This window comes from Zootoca vivipara, chromosome 1 (assembly GCF_965207765.1).
Source record: "Zootoca vivipara chromosome 1, rZooViv2.hap1.1, whole genome shotgun sequence".
Classification (NCBI taxonomy): Eukaryota; Metazoa; Chordata; class Lepidosauria; order Squamata; family Lacertidae; genus Zootoca; species Zootoca vivipara.
Genome location: NC_142582.1, coordinates 60215053 through 60238896, shown reverse-complemented (window position 1 = coordinate 60238896; position 23844 = coordinate 60215053). Strand labels below are relative to the sequence as shown.

At 43.7% G+C, this 23844-nt stretch overlaps 1 protein-coding gene across 1 annotated transcript in view; it reads right to left on the bottom strand.

Annotated features, from left to right (window-relative positions):
- Positions 1-23844, bottom strand: part of MUC5AC (mucin 5AC, oligomeric mucus/gel-forming) — a 71892-nt gene that overhangs the window by 13771 nt on the left and 34277 nt on the right. Inside the window, exons 19-35 of the mRNA XM_060276363.2 lie at positions 23426-23478; positions 22936-23036; positions 22169-22320; positions 21915-22053; positions 21693-21806; positions 20951-21133; positions 19195-19434; positions 17215-17371; positions 15812-15940; positions 14351-14501; positions 13245-13291; positions 12500-12724; positions 3937-11115; positions 3497-3717; positions 2087-2258; positions 1689-1939; positions 444-627 (exon numbers count right to left, since the gene is read on the bottom strand). Of these exons, the coding sequence (XP_060132346.2) occupies positions 444-627; positions 1689-1939; positions 2087-2258; positions 3497-3717; positions 3937-11115; positions 12500-12724; positions 13245-13291; positions 14351-14501; positions 15812-15940; positions 17215-17371; positions 19195-19434; positions 20951-21133; positions 21693-21806; positions 21915-22053; positions 22169-22320; positions 22936-23036; positions 23426-23478 (9698 nt within the window). The remainder of the gene's footprint in view (positions 1-443; positions 628-1688; positions 1940-2086; positions 2259-3496; positions 3718-3936; positions 11116-12499; positions 12725-13244; positions 13292-14350; positions 14502-15811; positions 15941-17214; positions 17372-19194; positions 19435-20950; positions 21134-21692; positions 21807-21914; positions 22054-22168; positions 22321-22935; positions 23037-23425; positions 23479-23844) is intronic.

Genomic DNA, 23844 nt, shown 5'->3' with positions numbered 1-23844 from the left:
ACAAAACAGAATCAGAACAGAATGGAATGGAAGGTAGAGAGCTTTATATATTTGCAACAAACTATTCAGTGCTTTGAATTCAGTGCAATGCTAGAATCACTGAAATACATAACATTTAAATCATGCTATTGGTTGAAGAAACATTCTCCTTTCTTTTGAAGCAAATGTCTTGCTATTCCATTCTGAGTTTTCTCCTTCTCAAAATTTTCAGCAGTATCCAGGATTTCTGGCATCCAGGATTTGGGGGGAAATAAACGAGATTTTGAGGAGGAGGAGCAGTCAAATAGAGAAACCAAGGTGCTTTTTGAAAATAACAAAAGTGAAACTGAATTGAAAAACATGGTTCTGACTTTACTTTAAATTGCTAATTGGTTCCAAAGAGTGAACCAATGGTTGATGGAACAACACGGATTTTCATGGGAGTAAAGCATTTTTTCCCTTACCACACTGTCCTTCGGTGTTGTTGCCAAATTTGCTATATGGAAGTTTTATTGAGAAGATCAAACCGCTGAAGGTGATGTAAGCCTCAAGTTCAGGAATCTCAACTACCATGTTGACACCAACCATGGAGACATAAATGCCGTCTTTCTGGAAGCCTGGGTTGACAATCTTACCATCGAAGTAGATCTGTAAATGAGATTAACATCTCTTTGCTTTGCTATGGTTTTTTTAAAAAGTAATTTATCTACTTTTGTAGATATGTTATTAGAGTATTTATTATAGAATTTATATTCCACTTGCTCTACAAAAGTAAACTTAAAGTACATGAATTGAATCTACACAAATAGTACTTCTGCATCCACATAAGATGTGTGCCAATTTCCCCTTCTTGTGATAGCCTCCTGTGCCTCATGGAATACCACTGCACAGGGTCCCCTAAATGTCTGAGAAGGAAATGAGCCGTGTGATTGTGTTAGGAACTGTGAGACTGAAAATCACTTTGGATCCCAGTCTTGCTGTGCTATTTAATATGTACAATGCTGCCTTTCACAGCTGACACTCGGTTCAGATTTGTTCACAAAATGTGTTGTTCACATTTTATCTGTCTCCTTGTGTCCCTAAGCTAATCAAATGTGAGTGAGTTGACTTGCACATAGCCTTTTTACAGTTGACCATAGCTAATCTAGGCAAGATTTCACTCTGTTGAAGATCAATAGTATTTTCTAATAAGAATGAGACAGCAATGTTTTAACTTCAGAAATCTACATTTCTGATCTTGCAGTAAATTTCTGATTTCTCAGATGGGGGTAGAAATATAGGACAGGCTTACCCATGCATGCTCATCATCTGAAGACTCAGTGATCATGTAACCCAGGGACTATAACCCCCATCAACCTCAGTCAGGACCAGATGAGTGAAGGCTGCTATACAGTACTCCTACTGAAAATTATTGGACGTAGCTAATCATGTTCTCTTGAGTGGGCTTTGTCTTGGGTTTCCCTTTACTCATTAAAGCAAGCATGGCCAAACTTTTGGGAGATGTTTTGGGACTACAATTCCCATCATCCCTGACCACTGGTCCTGTTAACTAGGGATGATGGAAGCTGTAGTCCCTAAACATCTGGAGGGCCAAGTTTGGCCATGCCTGCACTAAAGTAAATATACCTAGCTCCTTCAGTCCTGTTGCATTTTCTATAAAATAATACATTAAAAGAAGCAATTCAAGTAGTGTACTTTTTTTTATTTACCTTGTTAGCTTCCACCCCATCAAAGAGTTTGCGGGTTAGCACTACCACTGAAGTTTTGTAGTAAACAATGATAGACTGAGGGCATGAAAGTCCATCTTCAGCATCACAGAAGTAATTATCAATTAGAATCTTGAAGTTGTCGTATTTAGGTGTAATCTGCTGCACCAACACATATGTGCAGTTGTCCAGGAAGGTGTAGTACATTCCATCAAATGTGATATAGTGAGGATCACCCCAGCCACTACAAACACCTGGTAAATTAGAGGGGGAGCATTAGGACTTAAGTTAGACTTTAAGAAACACATAAACAATGACTTAAACAAGAATATGTTTGAGGTAATGTTTGCACCATGAAAACGGAGTCATGAGTGCTTCTTTAGAGATTTATTTTCACTCACATTCGCATTCATAGTGATAACAGCAGCCATCTTCACTGAAGACTTTGTTTGGTGGGTACCCATTTTCACAAACAATATTCCTCACTGGTGGACACTGCACTTGCTTTACAGAAATTTTATTGTTTCCCTCACAAGTTGATACGGTGCAATTCGATACCCATTTGTCGCCAGTCTGTGAAGAGAAAGACATTGTTGCCGCTGACACTTACAGTTAGGCACAGCTAAGGTTTATGTATCATTTTATATATAACTGATAGGCATTTCTTCTTTGGTTCCTGCTTATTTATACCATTTATACTGTACATGGATTGTACAAGTGATTGCTACCTACTTAAGAAATCAGAAATCTCCCGGTATCTAGTTTTCTTCAGCTCACCAACCAACTAGAGGTTAACCATAGAAGCTTTCCAAAATGGCCGCAGCGCCAGAAGTTGCTTCTACGCATGTCTGGAAGTGCGTAGAAGCTCATACCTATGACAAACTTAGTTGGTCTCTAAGGTGCTACTGGAAGAATTTTTTTATTTTGTTTTGACTGCGTCAGACCAACACGGCTACCTACCTGTAACAGATACCTGGATAGTCACTGGGCAACCTAGACAACCCATTACCACCCTGTACTACTTTTCCCAAGAGCACCTCTGGCTTGGACCTTTTGAATACACATGCTAAACCAGGGTTCCCCAAACTAAGGCCCGTGGGCCAGATGCGGCCCGCGAGGGTCATTTATTTGGCCCCCGGCAACTCCTCCCGCCCACTGCTGCCACCCGCTCTCACCGGCATGGCGTGGCACAGCGGGCTGCCCTCTTCCAGGTTGCCGGAGCGTCAGAAATAGCTTGTGCGCATGTGCAAGCATAATTTCCGGCGCACTTCTGGGCTGAAGGAGGACCATGCGCACAAGCTATTTCTGGTGTTCAGGCGACCCAGAAGTGCACCAGAAATCATGTGTGTGCACGCGTATGGGTGCGCGCTCCGGCCCGCAGCGCAATCGGTGCTGGCGGGACCGGCCCTCTGTGAGGTACGTTTGGGGACCCCTGTGCTAAACCCTCATCATGGGGGGTGGGAACACCTTAGCAAATATTATATTAAAAGCCCCCAAAGTCATGACACGTGGGGGAATCATGCAGAACTGATCTAGAAGCAAATTCTTCCAATACAATAAATGGAGAAAATCCACCACCATTCCCACACCTGTACTGCAAAGATAAGAGAGCTCACTTGATACAAAGTTTGAAAACATCCGTCCGTCCCCGTCCCCCGTCCCCCAAGGATGGAGCACTCAGGTCTGGTAAAACTTTGTGGATAACTGGAGTTACACCCCTACATGGCATTCAGGCTAAAGCTTACTGTGCATCGACTTCCAAAGGGGGAAAAAAAACATTATTTCAACTCAAGATGAAAAGAGATTGGTACCTGTAAGGGTGGTTTAGCATCTGGGCATCCAGGTTGCTCAGTTGTGGTAGTGGTAGTGGCAATGGTAGTGGTGGGGGTGGGGGTTGTGACAACAACTGTCGGAGTGGGTTTTGGTGTTGTTAGTTTGCATGGCCCTTTGGATCTCTCAACAGAACATGTTTTACTACAAACGGCAGTGAAAAGGCAACCATCACTGTCTGTTTTATTGTAAATCGTATCACCTACAAAAGGGAATCAAAGAGTTAAACTGTAAATATTTCTTACATACAACGTAGTAGCACAAAATAATGAAAGAGTAATGAACAATGGGCTGCATTAAAGCAAAGTAAGGTTTAGCAAAAAATATGGCAAAAATATGCAAATGAATCCATGAGCAATATTATTTTTATATTTTTTTAAGTAAAAAACGATGTCTATAGAAATCTACATTGATTACTTACCACGTCTGTAAATGGTTTCATTAATCTTGCAGAAACAGGCAGTTGGTGTTATTGGTACTGTAGTGGTTGGTTTGGGAGTGGTGGTGGTTGGGATAGTTGTTGGTGGGCAACGTGGGTTTATTTCACAGCACAACACCCGCATCTCATAATTCAAGCACTGCTTGAATTTTCCCATTTGCTGCTTATTCTCGCACACCAGTCCAGAGTCAACGTTACACTCAACAACTTGACCAACCTGGTCAAGGCTGAGGTCTGGGTGATTTTCAGCCCTGCACTGGATGTTTGATGGCTTGGCACAGATCTTCCCTCCTGCAGCCCGGATCTTGTTATATGTCTCAATGTCACCCCCGTTAGGTCCGGAAGTGGGATAGTCAACATCAAACCACTTGGTCCACTGACATATAGGTCCACAGGTTGTTGTTTCTGGAGAGGTGGTAGTCGTCTCAGTAGTTGTGGTGGTGACTGGCACAGTGGTTGTGGGCAAGGTGGTTGTGCTTACTGGCCGAGGTGTGGTGGTGGTGGTGGTTGGCTGTGTTGTGGTGGTTTTGGGTGCTGTAGTTGTTACTGGTGTGGTGGTGGTTGTGGTGGTTGTTTCTGGAGCTGTAGTGGTTGGTTTGGGAGTGGTGGTGGTTGGGATAGTTGTTGGTGGGCAACGTGGGTTTATTTCACAGCACAACACCCGCATCTCATAATTCAAGCACTGCTTGGATTTTCCCATTTGCTGCTTATTCTCGCACACCAGTCCAGAGTCAACGTTACACTCAACAACTTGACCAACCTGGTCAAGGCTGAGGTCTGGGTGATTTTCAGCCCTGCACTGGATGTTTGATGGCTTGGCACAGATCTTCCCTCCTGCAGCCCGGATCTTGTTATATGTCTCAATGTCACCCCCGTTAGGTCCGGAGGTGGGATAGTCAAGATCAAACCAGTCGGTCCACTGACATATAGGTCCACAGGTTGTTGTTTCTGGAGAGGTGGTAGTTGTCTCAGTAGTGGTGGTGGTGACTGGCACAGTGGTCGTGGGCAAGGTGGTTGTGCTTACTGGCCGAGGTGTGGTGGTTGTTGTTGTTGTTGTTGTTGGCTGTGTTGTGGTGGTGTGGGCTGCTGTAGTTGTTACTGGTGTGGTGGTGGTTGTGGTGGTTGTTTCTGGAGCTGTAGTGGTTGGTTTGGGAGTGGTGGTGGTTGGGATAGTTGTTGGTGGGCAACGTGGGTTTATTTCACAGCACAACACCCGCATCTCATAATTCAAGCACTGCTTGGATTTTCCCATTTGCTGCTTATTCTCGCACACCAGTCCAGAGTCAACGTTACACTCAACAACTTGACCAACCTGGTCAAGGCTGAGGTCTGGGTGATTTTCAGCCCTGCACTGGATGTTTGATGGCTTGGCACAGATCTTCCCTCCTGCAGCCCGGATCTTGTTATATGTCTCAATGTCACCCCCGTTAGGTCCGGAAGTGGGATAGTCAACATCAAACCAGTCGGTCCACTGACATATAGGTCCACAGGTTGTTGTTTCTGGAGAGGTGGTAGTTGTCTCCGTAGTGGTGGTGGTGACTGGCACAGTGGTCGTGGGCAAGGTGGTTGTGCTTACTGGCCGAGGTGTGGTTGTTGTTGTTGTTGGCTGTGTTGTGGTGGTTTGGGCTGCTGTAGTTGTTACTGGTGTGGTGGTGGTTGTGGTGGTTGTTTCTGGAGCTGTAGTGGTTGGTTTGGGAGTGGTGGTGGTTGGGATAGTTGTTGGTGGGCAACGTGGGTTTATTTCACAGCACAACACCCGCATCTCATAATTCAAGCACTGCTTGAATTTTCCCATTTGCTGCTTATTCTCGCACACCAGTCCAGAGTCAACGTTACACTCAACAACTTGACCAACCTGGTCAAGGCTGAGGTCTGGGTGATTTTCAGCCCTGCACTGGATGTTTGATGGCTTGGCACAGATCTTCCCACCTGCAGCCCGGATCTTGTTATATGTCTCAATGTCACCCCCGTTAGGTCCGGAGGTGGGATAGTCAAGATCAAACCAGTCGGTCCACTGACATATAGGTCCACAGGTTGTTGTTTCTGTAGAGGTGGTAGTTGTCTCAGTAGTGGTGGTGGTGACTGGCACAGTGGTCGTGGGCAAGGTGGTTGTGCTTACTGGCCGAGGTGTGGTGGTGGTTGTTGTTGTTGTTGGCTGTGTTGTGGTGGTGTGGGCTGCTGTAGTTGTTACTGGTGTGGTGGTGGTTGTGGTGGTTGTTTCTGGAGCTGTAGTGGTTGGTTTGGGAGTGGTGGTGGTTGGGAGAGTTGTTGGTGGGCAACGTGGGTTTATTTCACAGCACAACACCCGCATCTCATAATTCAAGCACTGCTTGGATTTTCCCATTTGCTGCTTATTCTCGCACACCAGTCCAGAGTCAACGTTACACTCAACAACTTGACCAACCTGGTCAAGGCTGAGGTCTGGGTGATTTTCAGCCCTGCACTGGATGTTTGATGGCTTGGCACAGATCTTCCCTCCTGCAGCCCGGATCTTGTTATATGTCTCAATGTCACCCCCGTTAGGTCCGGAAGTGGGGTGGTCAAGATCAAACCAGTCGGTCCACTGACATATAGGTCCACAGGTTGTTGTTTCTGGAGAGGTGGTAGTTGTCTCCGTAGTGGTGGTGGTGACTGGCACAGTGGTCGTGGGCAAGGTGGTTGTGCTTACTGGCCGAGGTGTGGTTGTTGTTGTTGTTGTTGTTGTTGGCTGTGTTGTGGTGGTTTGGGCTGCTGTAGTTGTTACTGGTGTGGTGGTGGTTGTGGTGGTTGTTTCTGGAGCTGTAGTGGTTGGTTTGGGAGTGGTGGTGGTTGGGATAGTTGTTGGTGGGCAACGTGGGTTTATTTCACAGCACAACACCCGCATCTCATAATTCAAGCACTGCTTGGATTTTCCCATTTGCTGCTTATTCTCGCACACCAGTCCAGAGTCAACGTTACACTCAACAACTTGACCAACCTGGTCAAGGCTGAGGTCTGGGTGATTTTCAGCCCTGCACTGGATGTTTGATGGCTTGGCACAGATCTTCCCTCCTGCAGCCCGGATCTTGTTATATGTCTCAATGTCACCCCCGTTAGGTCCGGAGGTGGGATAGTCAAGATCAAACCAGTCGGTCCACTGACATATAGGTCCACAGGTTGTTGTTTCTGGAGAGGTGGTAGTTGTCTCAGTAGTGGTGGTGGTGACTGGCACAGTGGTCGTGGGCAAGGTGGTTGTGCTTACTGGCCGAGGTGTGGTGGTGGTGGTGGTGGTTTTGGGTGCTGTAGTTGTTACTGGTGTGGTGGTGGTTGTGGTGGTTGTTTCTGGAGCTGTAGTGGTTGGTTTGGGAGTGGTGGTGGTTGGGATAGTTGTTGGTGGGCAACGTGGGTTTATTTCACAGCACAACACCCGCATCTCATAATTCAAGCACTGCTTGGATTTTCCCATTTGCTGCTTATTCTCACACACCAGTCCAAAGTCAATGTTACACTCAACAACTTGACCAACCTGGTCAAGGCTGAGGTCTGGGTGATTTTCAGCCCTGCACTGGATGTTTGATGGCTTGGCACAGATCTTCCCTCCTGCAGCCCGGATCTTGTTATATGTCTCAATGTCACCCCCGTTAGGTCCGGAAGTGGGATAGTCAAGATCAAACCAGTCGGTCCACTGACATATAGGTCCACAGGTTGTTGTTTCTGGAGAGGTGGTAGTTGTCTCAGTAGTGGTGGTGGTGACTGGCACAGTGGTCGTGGGCAAGGTGGTTGTGCTTACTGGCCGAGGTGTGGTGGTTGTTGTTGTTGTTGTTGGCTGTGTTGTGGTGGTTTGGGGGGCTGTAGTTGTTACTGGTGTAGTGGTGGTTATTTCTGGAGCTGTAGTGGTTGGTTTCGGAGTGGTTGTTGTTGTTGTTGTTGGCTGTGTTGTGGTGGTTTTGGGGGCTGTAGTTGTTACTGGTGTGGTGGTGGTTGTGGTCGTTGTTTCTGGAGCTGTAGTAGTTATTTTGGGAGTGGTGGTTGGGACGGTTGTAGTCAGGCAACTTGGGTTTACTTCACAGCACAACACCCGCATCTCATAATTCAAGCATTGCCTGAATTTCCCCATTTGTTCATTATTCTTGCAAACCAATCCATAGTCAACATTACACTCTACTACCTGACCAAGTTGGTGAATGCTGAGGTCAGGGTGATTTTCAGCCCTGCACTGGATGTTTGATGGCTTGGCACAGATCTTGCCACCCGCATCCCGGATGTTGTTATATGTCTCAATGTCTCCTCCATTAGGTCCGAAAGTGGGATAGTCAACATCATACCATTCGCTCCACCGACATATAGGTCCACAGGTTGTTGTTTCTGGAGTCGTGGTAGTCATCTCCGTAGCTGTGGTGGTGACTGGCACAGGGGTCGTGGGCAAGGTGGTTGTGCTTACTGGCTGAGGTGTGGTGGTTGTCGTTGTTGTTGTTTCTGGAGCTGTAGTGGTTGGTTTCGGAGTGGTGGTGGTCGTTGTTGTTGTTTCTGGAGCTGTAGTGGTTGGTTTCGGAGTGGTGGTGGTGGTCGTTGTTGTTTCTGGAGCTGTAGTGGTTGTTTTCGGAGTGGTGGTGGTCGTTGTTGTTGTTTCTGGAGCTGTAGTGGTTGGTTTCGGAGTGGTGGTGGTCATTGTTGTTGTTTCTGGAGCTGTAGTGGTTGGTTTCGGAGTGGTGGTGGTGGTCGTTGTTGTTTCTGGAGCTGTAGTGGTTGGTTTCGGAGTGGTGGCGGTCATTGTTGTTGTTTCTGGAGCTGTAGTGGTTGGTTTCGGAGTGGTGGTGGTCGTTGTTGTTGTTTCTGGAGCTGTAGTGGTTGGTTTCGGAGTGGTGGTGGTCGTTGTTGTTTCTGGAGCTGTAGTGGTTGGTTTCGGAGTGGTGGTGGTCGTTGTTGTTGTTTCTGGAGCTGTAGTGGTTGGTTTCGGAGTGGTGGTGGTTGTTGTTTCTGGAGCTGTAGTGGTTGGTTTCGGAGTGGTGGTGGTGGTTGTTGTTGTTTCTGGAGCTGTAGTGGTTGGTTTCGGAGTGGTGGTGGTTGTTGTTTCTGGAGCTGTAGTGGTTGGTTTCGGAGTCGTGGTGGTCGTCGTTGTTGTTTCTGGAGCTGTAGTGGTTGGTTTGGGAGTGGTGGTGGTGGGAATGGATCTGGTGGTGGTAGGACTGGTGGTTGTCACCATTGTCGTCCTTTCTGGTGTCATTCTAGGCAAAGTCGTACTTACTACCTCAGGTGTGGTGGTTGCTTTTGTTGTCGTGATGACACTGCTGGTTGTTTCCGTTGTCCGTGTCGTGGTGGTTTGCAATTTTGTAGTTGTTGCTGGCTTGGTAGTTGTAACTTCTGTTGTCGGCTTAGTTTTCGGTGTTTCAGTTTTTGTAGTAATTAATGGTGTTGTCCTTGTTGTGACTTTTGTTGTTTGTAGCGGTTTAGGTGTGAATGGTGTTGTTCCATTTAGTAGCGGTGCTTTTGATGGATGTGTAGTTGTCTGAGTTTGTGTAATAATAGTCTTTGCTTTGGTAGTAGTTATTGGTGTTGATGCTGTTGTGGTTGTTTTGCTGGTGGTAGTTGTTTGTGAGGTTGTAGTTAAAGGCTTTGTAGTTGTTAGTGGTCTTGTTGTTGGACATGGTACAACTATTTTTTCACAGCATTCAATTCTCATCTCATAATTATAGCAAATTGGTGGAAGTTGTTCTTTGTTCAAACATATGAGTCCTACTGTTTTACTACAAATAACTTTTTGCTCTAATTCATTTAGTGGTGTATCAGGATATCTTTCTGCTCTGCATTCAACATTTTTTGGTGCCTTACAGACTTTGTATCCTTTGGCTCTTATATTCTTAAATGTATCAAAATCTCCATCATCTGGTGCGGATCCTGGGTAACTTATATCATACCACTGTGACCATTCACAAACTTCCTTAGTGCATTGTTCAGGTGTCGAAGGGGCTGTTGTTGAAATTGTTGTCGTTTCTAAACTTTTTGTTGTCTCTGGAACAGTTGTTACTGTTGTTGGTGACTGTGTTGTAGTTGGAGGTGTTGTGGTTAGGGTTGTTGCTTCAGAAGTAGTTGACACTTTTGTTGTAATTTGTGAGGTTGTTGATGTAGTTGTTGACACAGTTGGAGGTGTTGTTTCTTTTGTTGTGGGTGTGGTTATAATTTTAGTTGTAGAAGGTGTTGTTTCAGTTGTAGTTTCTGGAATTGTAGTGGACATTGGGGCTGTAGTAGTTGTGGTTGTAGATTTAGTAGTAGAAGGTGTGGTTGTAACTGTTGTTGTTTTTGGCTTAGTTGTCACTATTGATGTAGATGTTGTTTCTGGAGTTGTACTAGTAACCGTGGTAGTTACTGGAACAGTACTTGTGCTTGCTGTTGTAGTTTCTGGAGTAGTGGTCAAGCAGTCAGTATAACAGCAGTATACTTTGATCTGATAGTTATAACACATCTGAAAAATTCCTGGCTGTTCTTCATTTTTGCAAACAAAGCCAAATGTCACATTGCACTGAACAGTTTGTCCAATTTCATCAATAGATTTCTGTGGAAATTTCTCTGCCCTGCATTCTATACGTTCGGGTTTTTGGCATATATCTTTTCCTGCAGCCTTAATGATGTCATATGTTTCAAAATCCCCTTTGTTGTCCAAAGTGGGAAAGTGCACATCATACCATTCAGTCCATTTACATGTGGGTTTACAAGGTGTTGGCCTTTCTGTTGTGGTTGCTGGGGTTGTAGTTGGGATGCTAGTTGTTTTGGTTACTACAGTTGTGGTAGGTGGTAGATTAGGTGTTGTTACAGTAGGAGTTGTTACAGGAAGAGTAGTTGGTGTTGTTGTGGTGTGGGTAGTCCCGGGTGTCGATGCAGTAATGCCACATGGTTCAAAGCTACAACATTGGATTTTGATTTGATAATTGTGGCAGCTCATCGGATGCTGATCCTTGTTGTAACAGATTAGCCCCACTGTTTTACTGCATTCTACTTTCTGGCCCAGTTCACTTAATGGAGTATTGGGGAATTTCTCAGCTCTGCAGGCAACGGCACTTGGAGCTCTGCAGACTTTATATCCTTCTGCTCTTAGTTTTTCAAAAGTATCGAAATCTCCATCATCATCTCCAGAGCCAGGCTGGCTCACATCATACCACTGTGACCAGTGGCATACTTCCTGAACACAAACGGATGTTGTTACAGGCACTGTGGGGGTAAAAAGATAAAATGACACATTAGTATTTTTAATCATTTTTCGACTTTTAAATGTTAAGCGTGTATAGTAGAAGCTATGTGTAAGAAGGAAGTTTCCTTGGGGCTCTTCTAGACTGCCACCATTTCCAGGTGGGATCAGTCACATACCAGAAAATTCATTTGGTGCAACTGAAGCTGATTTGGTGCTCTTGAGCAACAAACTTACTCCCTTCTAAAACTGGGTTACTTGCAATGAGACTGGGAAATGCCCTGGAAAGGGGTGGGTAACATTGGCTCAAATCTGTGTTATCTAACCTCCCTGGCAAACAAATCAGAATGGATGCTCAAGAAACAAATGATCTGCATAGCTGCCAAGTTTTCGCTTTTCTCGCGAGGAAGCCTATTCAGCATAAGGGAAAATCCCTGTAAAAAAGGGATAACTTGGCAGCTATGGTGATCTGGAAGCAACCTTTGAGGGTTTAACTAAATCAGTTCACTTAGTTCATCCGAGCCATCTGGACTGAACCAATCCATTGGACCCCTCTGGAACTGGTTGCTGAGTAACACAGGCTTTTAAATATCACTATTTCCTTTCGTAAGAACACAATGTAAAATCAAAATGTTCGAGTGAGGAAATGAGAAGGAAAAGTGATATGGGCTGCTGGGACTGGAGCTCGTCAGAGACCTGAATCAAGAAACTGGGTAGCAGCTGATTGATATGGGAGGAAAACTGAATGAAGTGCATATGAGATGGGTGGAAGCACTATGAATAAACAGGGTATTGCAAGTTGCCCAGAAATTAGTCATGGAGAACCTGGAGCAAAGCACCTTCCTTTTTCTCCTCAGCTCTTTGGGAGATTAGAAACACATCACAGGAGGGACCACAGCTTATTGGCTTACTTAAAAGTATCCTATATACATTTACTTATGAGTATTTCTTCACACCAGTAAAAAAATGCTTATTGTTTTCTAAAACATACTTATACATTTCATTGAAAGATTTAAACTACAGAGGCACAGGTCATATTTTGCATTGCTGGAGCTGGAGAGATAGCCCTCTCATCCTGGCTTCCCATAAAACACCCATCTCTTCCTAGATTGATTGAAATGGCTGGTATTCATTTCCACCAGCTCAGAAAATGCTAAGGGTAAAAAACGCCCATGCAGTACCATTCCAGGAGGCAGTACTATGTCTCCGCCATAGCAATGTATACCATACAGCTATGCAAAAGGTGGTTAAGAAACTACAGAAATCCACAGACAATGTTGCATGGTAATGCTCTTGAAATTTCTACTCTACTACAACCTACTAATTCCAATGTGCTGGAGATGGGTTTCACTGAAGAGGGTGGGGAGGGAGTGAACCATACGATTGCACTATCATCAGAGTTTTTACCTGCAGTAGTGGTTGCTGGTGAAGAGGTACTGGAAAAGTTAAAGACGGTAGTGGTTGGTGCAGTGGTAGTGGTAGTGGTGGGTGTTGTTGTGCAAGGGAAGATATTCCTCTCTATTGTCCCGTTCTTACTGCAAGTCGCAGTGATGCACCCTCCAATGCCATCTGTTGTGTTGTAGATGACATCCCCCGGCTTGCTAATCTTCCCTTCATAGATGCAGTGGCATTCTGTCATTCAAAAGAAATTGTCAGAATTAAACTTCTTAAAATGTAAAAGGCTGTTCCAAATCACTCACAATTCATAATAAAACTTAGCACTGAGAACATTCACAGTGCTGGTGCTGACCTTTAAAGCCCTAAACGGCCTCAGTCTTGTATACCTGAAGGAGCGTCTCCACCCCCATCGTTTTGCCCGGACACTGAGATCCAGCGCCGAGGGCCTTCTGGCGGTTCCCTCACTGCGAGAAGCAAAGCTACAGGGAACCAGGCAGAGGGCCTTCTCGGTAGTGGCGCCTGCCCTGTGGAACGCCCTCCCATCGGAGGTCAAGGAGTTAAACAACTACCTGACATTTAGAAAACACCTAAAGGCAGCCCTGTTTAGGGAAGTTTTTAATCTGTGATATTTTAATGTATTTCGCTATTTGTTGGAAGCCACCCAGAGTGGTGGGGTAAACCCAGCCAGATGGGCGAGATATTAACAACAACAACAACAACAACAACAACAACAACAACAACAACAACAACATACCAAGTTCATCATATCGACACTCTGGTTTGCCAGCCATTGAACAATAGCTGAAAGGAAACAAGACACATTTGAAGGTAGTTAATTTTCTTTAGTAAGCAAAGAAGACACTAACAGCCCTTCTTATATTAGTTGTTGGCATCCGTCTGCCTCAAGAGACAATGGAGTGTGCCTCCAGGGGTTAATTATATACAACCAGTATAAAAAAATGTTTATAGAGGCGAAATTCTGAATAAATTACTACTTTTGGATTAAGAAAGCAATTTTAGGCTTTGACTCTAATTGGTTTTACACATTTTCTCAGAGCTAAATTCTATGACATCCAGTAGAGCTTCCGTTTTCCGGGTGAGTGTGCGAAAGACTGCATCTTACTTGCTGTTGGAAGGAAGTTCCATTGAAATAAATGGACTGCACTTCAAAGTAAATGGAATTAAAATCGAATCATTTATCTTTTTGGTTCCACAGGGAACACCCAATGATTAACTCTAATTTTCTTTTTGTAAGAGCAGATACCCCCCTTCCCCACAACAATTGGTATATTGGCTGTTGTTTAGAAGGCGGGGCTAATCATTGCACCTCATGCTGCAGCCATTGTTTTGTGTGGCTAATCCTGGCTCTAGGGGGTGATCTTATCTGAAGCTGCAGTGCAGAGGTAAAATATTAGGTCCTTCTCTGCCAGTGACCCAGTTCCCATATAAATTGCCTTTCCATGGCTGCTTTTACTAACTACAGTGGTGCCTCGCTAGACAAATGCCCTGTAAGATGAATTTTTTGCTTAACGAAGAGATTTTTCGAGCGGAGTTTGCCTCGCAAGACGAATTTGTTTTATGAAAAATTCATCTAGCGAATCGCGGTTTCCCATAGGAGTGCATTGAAATTCAATTAATGCGTTCCTATGGCCAAAAAATAAATAAAATTCAATGCATTCCTATGGGATTCACTAGATGAATTTTCCGCAAAACGAATTGACTCACAGAATGAATTAAATTCGTCTACTATTCGTCATACTGTTTCTGCAGTATGAAACAGAGCATGCTATGCTTCTGCCACAATTTTAACCAATTTTACATTCACATTCTCATTCTCATCATTTGAAAGACAAGCATTACCATGATTCACAGCTCTTTTGTGAAGGCATTTTTTCTCCTGGTTTATAGTGGTTTCCTTTGCCATCAAAGCAGCCGCATGCTGGAAGATCAACACACTGCATCTCATCTTCATCAAAATAGGGCTTATCAGCTGGACACTTTGGATAGCAGCCTGTGGTAAGAAAGAGAACTTGCTCTAAGAAACAATCTTTTACCATACCCTGTACAAATGTTAGCCTTTAAGCTGATTTTGTGTATGGTGCTGTCACACCATAAACCAGGGATGAGGAACCTTTGGCCTCCATACATTGTTGGACTCAAGCTCCCATCAGTCACAACCAGCAGGACCAATGGTCAGGAATGATGGGAACTGTAGTTCAACAACATCTGGAGGGCCACAGGCTGCCCATCCCTGCCATATCTTGATCTCACAATTCTAAGCCATATGTTGATCCATAAACTCAGGCTAGTAGTCACACTGACTTGAATCCAACTGTGTATCCCCACTGGCAGAAGCTCTTTGGTCCAGCAGAGGATTCTGTGAGTGGAATTTTTTGTGAGTCCAGAGGTAGGTTATTCTTCTGCATTTATACCATGATCCTTCCACAGATTGTCAGTAAAGTTTATGGTAAAGAAAACTCAAACAACTGTCATTTACCAAGGCTGGGGCTCAGGAGAAGAGGCCATGGATGCAGAGGGGATCTCTTGACCAAAAGGAAGATTGACTTCAGAACCAGCTTTAGACATTCCTACCTCCTTGGGTGTTCTAGCATCAGAGGAGCACATGATGCCTGCACCTCTCCGCCTTGAAGAAGTTGCCTTGTCTTCCTTGGACTCAGGTCTCCAGCTGAGAGGCAATAACTGAACCTTGGTCTCCCCCAAGCTTCCAAAGTGAATGGTTCCTAATGGGTGGGCCTCTTTAACTGTAAGGGCTCTATGCATCAGGGAAGAGGTTAGCTTCCCAAACGAAGCAGCAATCCTACTTAAGGCTCAGTCCAGGATAGTTGGATGCTGGAACAACCTTCCAGCCTAGACTTCACTTGGAGCTAACTAGCGTGTTACTACTATGTTTGTTTGCTCATCTGCCTTTTTGGACCCCAACCTCTGCTTTACTTGACTCTGTTTATCTGGACCTACTCTCTACTTTGCTGGCATGACCTCAGTGGAACCTGATCTATGTTTTACTTTGCCTGACCCTGATCATCAGAATCTGACCTTGCCCGGCTGAAACCCAATCTCTGCTTGATCTGGCTTTGCTTCTGGATGCCAGACAGGGACCAGCAGTATGTGACCTTGAATTTTCTGTGTAGCACATGCCTCCACTGGGCTAGATCCTGTCCCCTGGACTGGGACAAAACAGTAACTTCCCTTTCCCTAAACCAAACTTCCCATATTCACAGAGCATCAAGTATTTCATTTTGGGCAACCACAGTTTTTATAACAATTAATATAAAATGAAGCTTTTAGTTTCCTGTAGGGTACCTTCTAAGCCTTGTAACTCATGCAGGCATTTTCCACTTGGGTTTCTGCAAGTCTTCATACAAGGAGAGCCACAAGGCTGGTAGTGCCACTCACATTCCTCTTTTGGATTATAGTAATCACAGAACAGAGCTGCAAAAGGAGGAAAGGTGTTTTTTAAATGTTAAGCAAAATGCATTAATTTCATAGCACTCAATACCTATCCTTGCACTGTATGCCAGTCCTTTCTCATTTCTATGTTCAGTGATCTGTTAAGCAATATTAGTTGTTTGTTTTTCCAGTGTCATTATTCACTTCACCAGTCAGGAACACCATCAAATGAATTTTGTGAGCAGGGATGTCAGGAACAGACCCAGTTACCCTCCTGCTTTATCTTCTCCTGGTAGGAGGTAGGATCAGAGGTGTTGGACTGGGTGGATAACAGGTAGGATTGGGTGGTGAATGCTGGGCCTGGTGAATGGCTACACTTCCTCTGCCAAAATATAAAAGATCTATGGTCTTCTAAACATGTTACTGGTTTTGTTTGTTTGTTATTATGTTATGTATTCTGTGTTTTTGTACTGTAAACCACCCTGTGGTCTTAGGACGAAGGGCAGTATATAAATTTAATGAATAACAAGGCAGGTAGCTAGTAGTAGCAGCGGTACTTGTTCCAGGGAAAATCTTCCTATTTTCCTTGACCTCATGGTTACAGGCAGCAATGGATTGGGAGACAGTAAGGAGGGGATTGGATGGCTGGGCCAAGTTTTGCATGCGGGAACTACAGTTCATTAGTCAGAGGAAGGGGAAGCTTAACTTTGAGTGTTGGGTTTTGCCAGGGATCCTAAGGATGAGAGGAACCCACGGCTTCCTTGGTTCAGGGAATAAGGGACTTACTTGGTTCCATCCCTGGAATCTCCAGGTAGAGCTGGCAAAGAATCTCTCCCCAAACCCCAGGGAGCTGCTGCCAGTAAATATAGAGAATACTGAGCTAGATAAACCAGTGGTCTGACTCAGTATTAGACAGCTTCCTATGTTCCAGAGCAGCATGGAGACACGAGGGTACACCAATCACACAACTCTCTGAATATAAGATTTAACCCTGAGATGATTATTATTATTTTATGCTGAGATTTAGCACATTCTGAAGACATTTAGCTCTTGCAAAGTTGAGATAAATACAAATGTTCATGATATGAATGTGACAAGCAGGAATCATGTTGTGATCGTGTCACTACATCCAAAATGAATGCAGAAATTGGATTACAAAAATATGTAAACGTTCAGTAATGCTCCAACCTACCTACCCCCTCCTGTCCTACCACATACCATATATGGTGCTACAAATATAGAAACATTAGCCTACTCCTTGTTCTTACTAATCTATCTTTTTGTTATTACTTTAAAAGGGAATGGGAAGTACTCACGGCAGATGGATGGAGTTCTCCAAGAAATGCAACTGCCAGCTTCATTGCACGCCTGAGCATAGGCAGCTACAGCAGTACAGAAGCATTCACAGTCTCCCCCAGTGTCACAAGCACAGGCATCAGAGATGCAGGCTTCATAATATTTAGTTGGTTCAACCTGTTCGAGAAGGAATACACATGGTTTGATTTGTGGTTCGGTCTTAGCAGGCCATGGTCAGAGAGGGAGGATGCATTTTCTGATTATATTCTATTACAGTTCTCGTTTCTCCGACAAAGTCAGCATGGAAAATTTGTGACACCAGTCATTGTTTTTATTTTCAAGTTGCACATTTTGTTATAGCAACAGAATTACAAGGAATTAATTTGTCATTGAAGCAAAGGGTATTTTTATGCATCCACTGAGGAAAAAGTAAAATTGGTTGGCAACCCCCTAAATATTAATTATCTATTAAATGTGTTAATATCAGGCATTTACTGTGCTGGGGAGCCTAACCAATCTGGGGCTCACATTTAATTTTTTCTTATCCAAATTATTAGCTGAAATGCTTGCAATGATATAAAAAATCACCAGAGCAATGATTATTTAGAAGAAATGGAGAAATTTCAGTCAATGTTCTTAATAGCCTACAAGTAGTTGGCTTCAATATTGTTTTTAGTCTTGAGAGGTCTTATTAAACTCCAGTTAATGGTAATGAAAGATATATTAAGGGGATTTATCCTATTTTTAGTGAGCTTTTAAATTAAAAAAATCACAGCCATAATTGAAGTGTCATAAGATAGGGTGGGGTCCTAAAGGTAAAGGTAAAGGGACCCCTGACCATTAGGTCCAGTCGTGACCGACTCTGGGGTTGCGCACTCATCTCGCATTATTGGCCGAGGGAGCCGGCGTATAGCTTCCAGGTCATGTGGCCAGCATGACAAAGCCGCTTCTGGCAAACCAGAGCAGCACATGGAAACGCCGTTTACCTTCCCGCTGTAGCGGTTCCTATTTATCTACTTGCATTTTGACGTGCTTTCGAACTGCTAGGTTGGCAGGAGCTGGGACCAAGCAACGGGAGCTCACCCCGTCACAGGGATTCGAACCGCCGACCTTCTGATCAGCAAGCCCTAGGCTCAGTGGTTTAACCACAGCGCCACCAGGGTGGGGTCCTATAAGATCCTATAAACAGAGCTCATGGACTACTTCTCTGAATGAAGGGAGGAAGGAGGTGATTTTTGCCACTTTCCCCTGTAGCCCTTATGTCCCCTGAAAAGTTGAAGGACTGGGGGGCCATTCTGGAACAGTGTGGTTGTGGCCTGGGGGATCGTAAGGAGAAATGGCAAAAACAATGTCCTCTTCCTCCAGTGGGAACCTCCACAGGATCTCAGATGCATCCTTAAACAGAAGGGTTTGTTCAGTTCTGTTTCATTTGCAGAAGAGATATTCTGGATCCTGTCCAGGGGCACACAGAACAGAACAGAGTGTGCAAAGGTAACCAGTTATTAAGATTCCTAAACTACTTGTGCTGATCCATCTCAAGACTGATGGAAGAACATGCGCAACTTATATAGCTGCCATGTCCTCAGCACTGTGAATGGAGCCAGAAAGAAGACCTTCTGAATGGATGGGAACATTCACTTTACATGCTAGCAAGATTCATCCTAGCTACATGCATTGTAGTGGATCTCCTTGCAAGGCAATGTATTTAGAATGACTCTTGGTGGCATGTGAAGTGAACATTTCACATTCCTATGACAAAGGGACCATCTGTATCTTAATCTTTTGCTGTTATAGGCATCACCTGTAGATACAAAGTTGGCTGTAGTCCAGTCAAGACCCATTGACTTGAGAACTTCAAAACCCTGGAATATCTACCTGCAATATTTTTGTAAGGTATGCAGTGGTTGGTACAGCCTGTCCCAAGTGCAGGCACATCAAGTCTTAAGCTTGGAGCTGTTCAAGTGTCCTATACATTATTTTAAAAATGCATTTGCCCATACCTGAGTGTGGCAGGAAGCAAACACTTTGCTGTTAATGATGCTACATTGCTTCTGGGCCCAGGAGCTCCTATATGGGTTTGTAGAACAAGGATCTCTGCTGCCTGGCGCATCTGGGCAAGTGGGAGACACCTTCCAGCTGTTACCAAACTCCAGTACGTCTCCTACAACAGACTGGCTCCTGGTGGTGAAGTCATTTATGTCATTGCCATCATAGTTTCCACAGAGGCCACAAACTTGACCCTGCAGAGAGACAAGCACAAGTTAATGAGGAGTGGAAGATTTATTTTCCTGGGATTAGGGACCCTGCATTTTCAAAATGTAATGATACTTTGGTTATTTATAGTGACTGTCATACTTTGTGGGTTCTCCCATTCACGAGGACTTTTTTTGTTAATTTCTGCAGAGGAAGCTGATCAGCGTGTACATGCATGGATAGATTGACTGTCCCCATTACATGAACTGATAATTTCATGTGCTCAGGGACCCTATGTACACATCAAACACATGCAGTACACTGAATTAGCACACCTGTTTGAGCATAGCCTCGTAACGTATATAGTATATTAAAAGTTATATTTTAGGCTTCTACCAGATTGCTCTAACAGTTGCTTTTATTTAAGCAGAAAAAATGGCATGGCTGGATTCCCCACCCACTCTCAATCACATTTTTAAAAAAATCAAAAAGTTTCTTTTACAAATAATGATATGTAGTTCTTTTGTGAAAAGTGAACGGAATCAGATACTGCTTGCCATAATTACAAATAAAAAAACCAAAAAATTGAGTGATTTGTTTCTGCATCATTAGGGAGTGCTTGAGAGCAGAGGTAGTAATCTCCTTGGGTTTAATTCATTCACCCTTGGTCAACCCTCCTAAGGCTGCATCGCAGTGATGGATGGGACCAAAAGTAGATGCAGCCACTACAGGTTCTCTCTACACAGGCACAAGGGAATTATTACCACTCACTTTCCTATGTATCAAATGATCAATCTGATGACCAGAGGAAGGGCAGTTTCCATCACTATCAGGATGTTCTGCTTGTCCAATTTGGGATGGCCAGCATTTACATATAAATGTGAATGTCAACACTAACCATATTTTGGATATTGACAATCACAGCATATATTTTGCTGCATTATATCACATTATATCACCTTTATATACTATCACAGTGGTAACCAACATGGTGCCCTTAAGATGTTGTTGAACTACAACTCCCATCAGCCCCAAGCAGCATGGGCAATGGCCAGGGATGATGTCAGGCGCCATGTTGTCTATCACTGTCCTGTAACCAGTCTTGTGCGCATTGATCATGCAAGAATAAATAGTTCTGTGATAAAAATGATAGCTAGAATGTAAAGAGAGCCACGCTGGATATGGCTGCTATAGTCTAGCCTTCTTTTCTCACAAGGGCCATCCAGATGCCTGTGGGAGGCCCACCATGAGATCACATAAATAATAATCAATGGTAATTTCTGGAGTCATACTTCATCATAATATGAAGATACTACATTGTCTTGTACTTTGTTTTTAATGTGACCAGTTTCTCATTACTATCAATAGTTCTTCATACAGACAAAGAACCTATGTTAAACTGACTATGAAGAGGTCAAGATAAATAAACTGACTGGAATATTTAAATGCTAATATTAGCTTTTAATGTTTGTCCTTTACAGAATTTCCTGGAAGAATGTTGTAGCACTTCTCTTTCATTACACACACACCCCTATATAATCTGATCTGGCATCCTCAGCATACCTTAAATTCGTCATTGAGTTTGATGAAGATACTGGTTTTCTTGTCCCACAACAGGACCAGTCCAGCTGTGGTGTCAATCACCATGTAGATTCCCATGTAGCGGACCTTGAATGGCACTTCACCTCCACCAGAAAGCCTCTGTACCACTTCAAATTTTTCATCAGCAAGTATCAGCTCATAGGTCTGAAAGATGAAAAGCAACAATGAGTTGTAAATTCAGCAACTTCTCTTTGAAGTAATTACAACGGAAAACTATGGGGAGACCTGGTCTGAATAGAGATATTGGATTCTTGTCTCATTACACATGCTAAAGCTATTTTTGGTCATCTGCATACTATCCCTTGCTTTTTCCTGTAGGACTAATTCCAGTCATTAACAGTCATCAACAGGGTTACCATACCCCTCGAGTCAATCACCCATCTCCTACTACCCTTCTAAAAAAAACCACCCTACCCTCCCACTATATATAAGGGTCTGGTGACTTCTGTTTCAGTGTATCTGAAGAAGTGTGCATGCACACAAAAGCTTATACCCAGAACAAACTTAGTTGGTCTCTAAGGTGCTACTGGACAATGTTTTTATTTATTTTTTAATTTCGACTATGTCAGACCAACACGGCTACCTACCTTTCCATTTAGTTACTTTGCACTCCATGATTTCCCCATTTGTAGATTTAATATAACCCAGTTCTGTCCAGGTGCACAAATCATATCTTATGTGCATCTTGTATGAAGCTACTTACCCCCATGAAGACTTTAATGGCTTTTGAGCAGGTTGTCCCAGTGGTGCCACAGGGGATGTTCTCCGTGATCACTCTGAAAGTCCCTGCATTTGAATTGTTTTTACCGCAATGATCCTGTGGAGAAGAGGGTTGTATTGTGTTCATGAACACAGCTTGTCATATATCAAGACTAAAGACTCTGCATTTCAAAAAAGCAAGTGCTCGGGGAGAAAAGTATTATACCTGGACCAGTGTGTATTCACAGTCTCCACTGAAGCTATAGCGTTTGCCATCAAAAGTGATGTAATGACCATCTCCATAAACAGAGCATGTTGCCAGGCAGGGTTCAGTGGAGCACTCCCACTTTCTGTTCTTACATGTACTGCACAGACAAAAACATGGTTAAATTTCACAGTGGGGGGGGTTGTTTGATCCCCCCCCTGTTTAGATGGAAGAGTTCAATAGTTTTAGTTCAGCTTATAACAGGCTGTACGTACCAAGTATTACATTTCACCTTGATGCTGTCCCCTGGCTTGTATGTGGCTTCATTGTGAATGCATGGGCACTCTTCAGCAGCTACACACCCACCTTGGCCATCCGACACCAACTCCTTGGGACACATGCAGCCAGAGATGCACTGTGTGCTGTACTGTAACAGAAGATAAGGCAGCAAAAGATGTTACTTGACAAATCAATAGGTGAGAAACAAAAGTGACTAAGATACTAGACAGAGTGAAGACGAATTCAAATCAGTATCTGTCTCCACTGGTGGGTTGCCAACAGAGAGTCAATGAATTAGCAAGCTATGCAAAACTGCTTCAAGTTTACTCTTTCAGAGGAGTTTAGGTGTGGAGAACTTTCCTTGAACTCTTTGGGAGAATGTGATTAGAAATCACTAGATTGTGACTTGGTATATATTATTGATACCTTTGATATTTTAAAAAATGTTGAGTGTAAGAGTGATTCACAAGTCATAACATGGTGGTTAAACTGGTTTACCGTACCATACCCCATGCCCTGCGCCTCCCTGTCTCTACCCCTGAAGTAACTTCTGATGGGTTCTGTAGGCTAGCTCTGATCACTCTGATCACCCATCAGCGTGACTCCTATTTTGTAACGGGAGACCATGATGAATGCTGAGCGGCGCTGACAGTTTCATAAATTCAGGAAATAAGTGATAACTGCAATCATCATAGGAACAATGTAATGCATAAGTTGAACAGGTAACTTAGATAAGACATGATTGCAATGTAGTCACACTTACGCATTCCATGTCAAGAGTCTGACAGCTCTTCTGACACTCAGCTCCAGTGGCTCCTACTGTGGCATTGGTGCAGTCAAAGTAGACCATGGGAGCAAAACATTCTGATAGAAAGGAGAGCTAGATGAAATCTCAGTTTGAAATGAAACATTAGTCACCATAACAGTGAGTGTATGTCATGAAAACTAGTTCAGGGCACATCATTATCAACACCTCACTTAAAAACACACATAAAACTCTTTGTATGATGCCAACATTATACTTCCACTGCCAATTTTAAGACAGAGGATGGTGGCTATCTTGGCTATGGTGCTTAGCAGATAATAGGAACTTGCATCACTCAAGGTTGAAAAACAACTCCTCACATCTGTACATTGGAGGGAACCTATGGGATATTTTCAACCAATTTGCAGAGGACTCAAAATCCAATTGAATATTTCAATTTTACAAGGTCTCTGGAACTACTATCATCTTTTTCTGTGATTTGGCTTACCTGGTTGTGGTTTCACTTCTCCAACGCACTGAAGCTTTCCCTGTGTGCAAGTGCTGCAAGAGATGAAGAATGTTTATTATTTAAAAATTGAACCAGTTTTACGAAGAGCAGTTCCTCTTGCCTGGTTAAAGGACAGCAACAACAAATCCTTCATGGTGTGTGTGAGGGACACAGTGTGCCACTGTGACAGTGTGGAATGCTGAATTGTCACCTTGTGACCAAAAGGAAAAGGTTTCCCTTTAAATAGCCTGTTAAAATGCTTTAAGAATTCCTCTTTGGTGGATCTGGACTGGGGTGAGGCATTTTTATCAGGAGTGGACAGACCTCAGAGATCCACAGGGCACCTGTGGTGTTGTTGCCAGTCTCAAGTTCTCTCCTCACCCTCCACCACCCATTACTAGAAAGCCCGTTTTTAACAG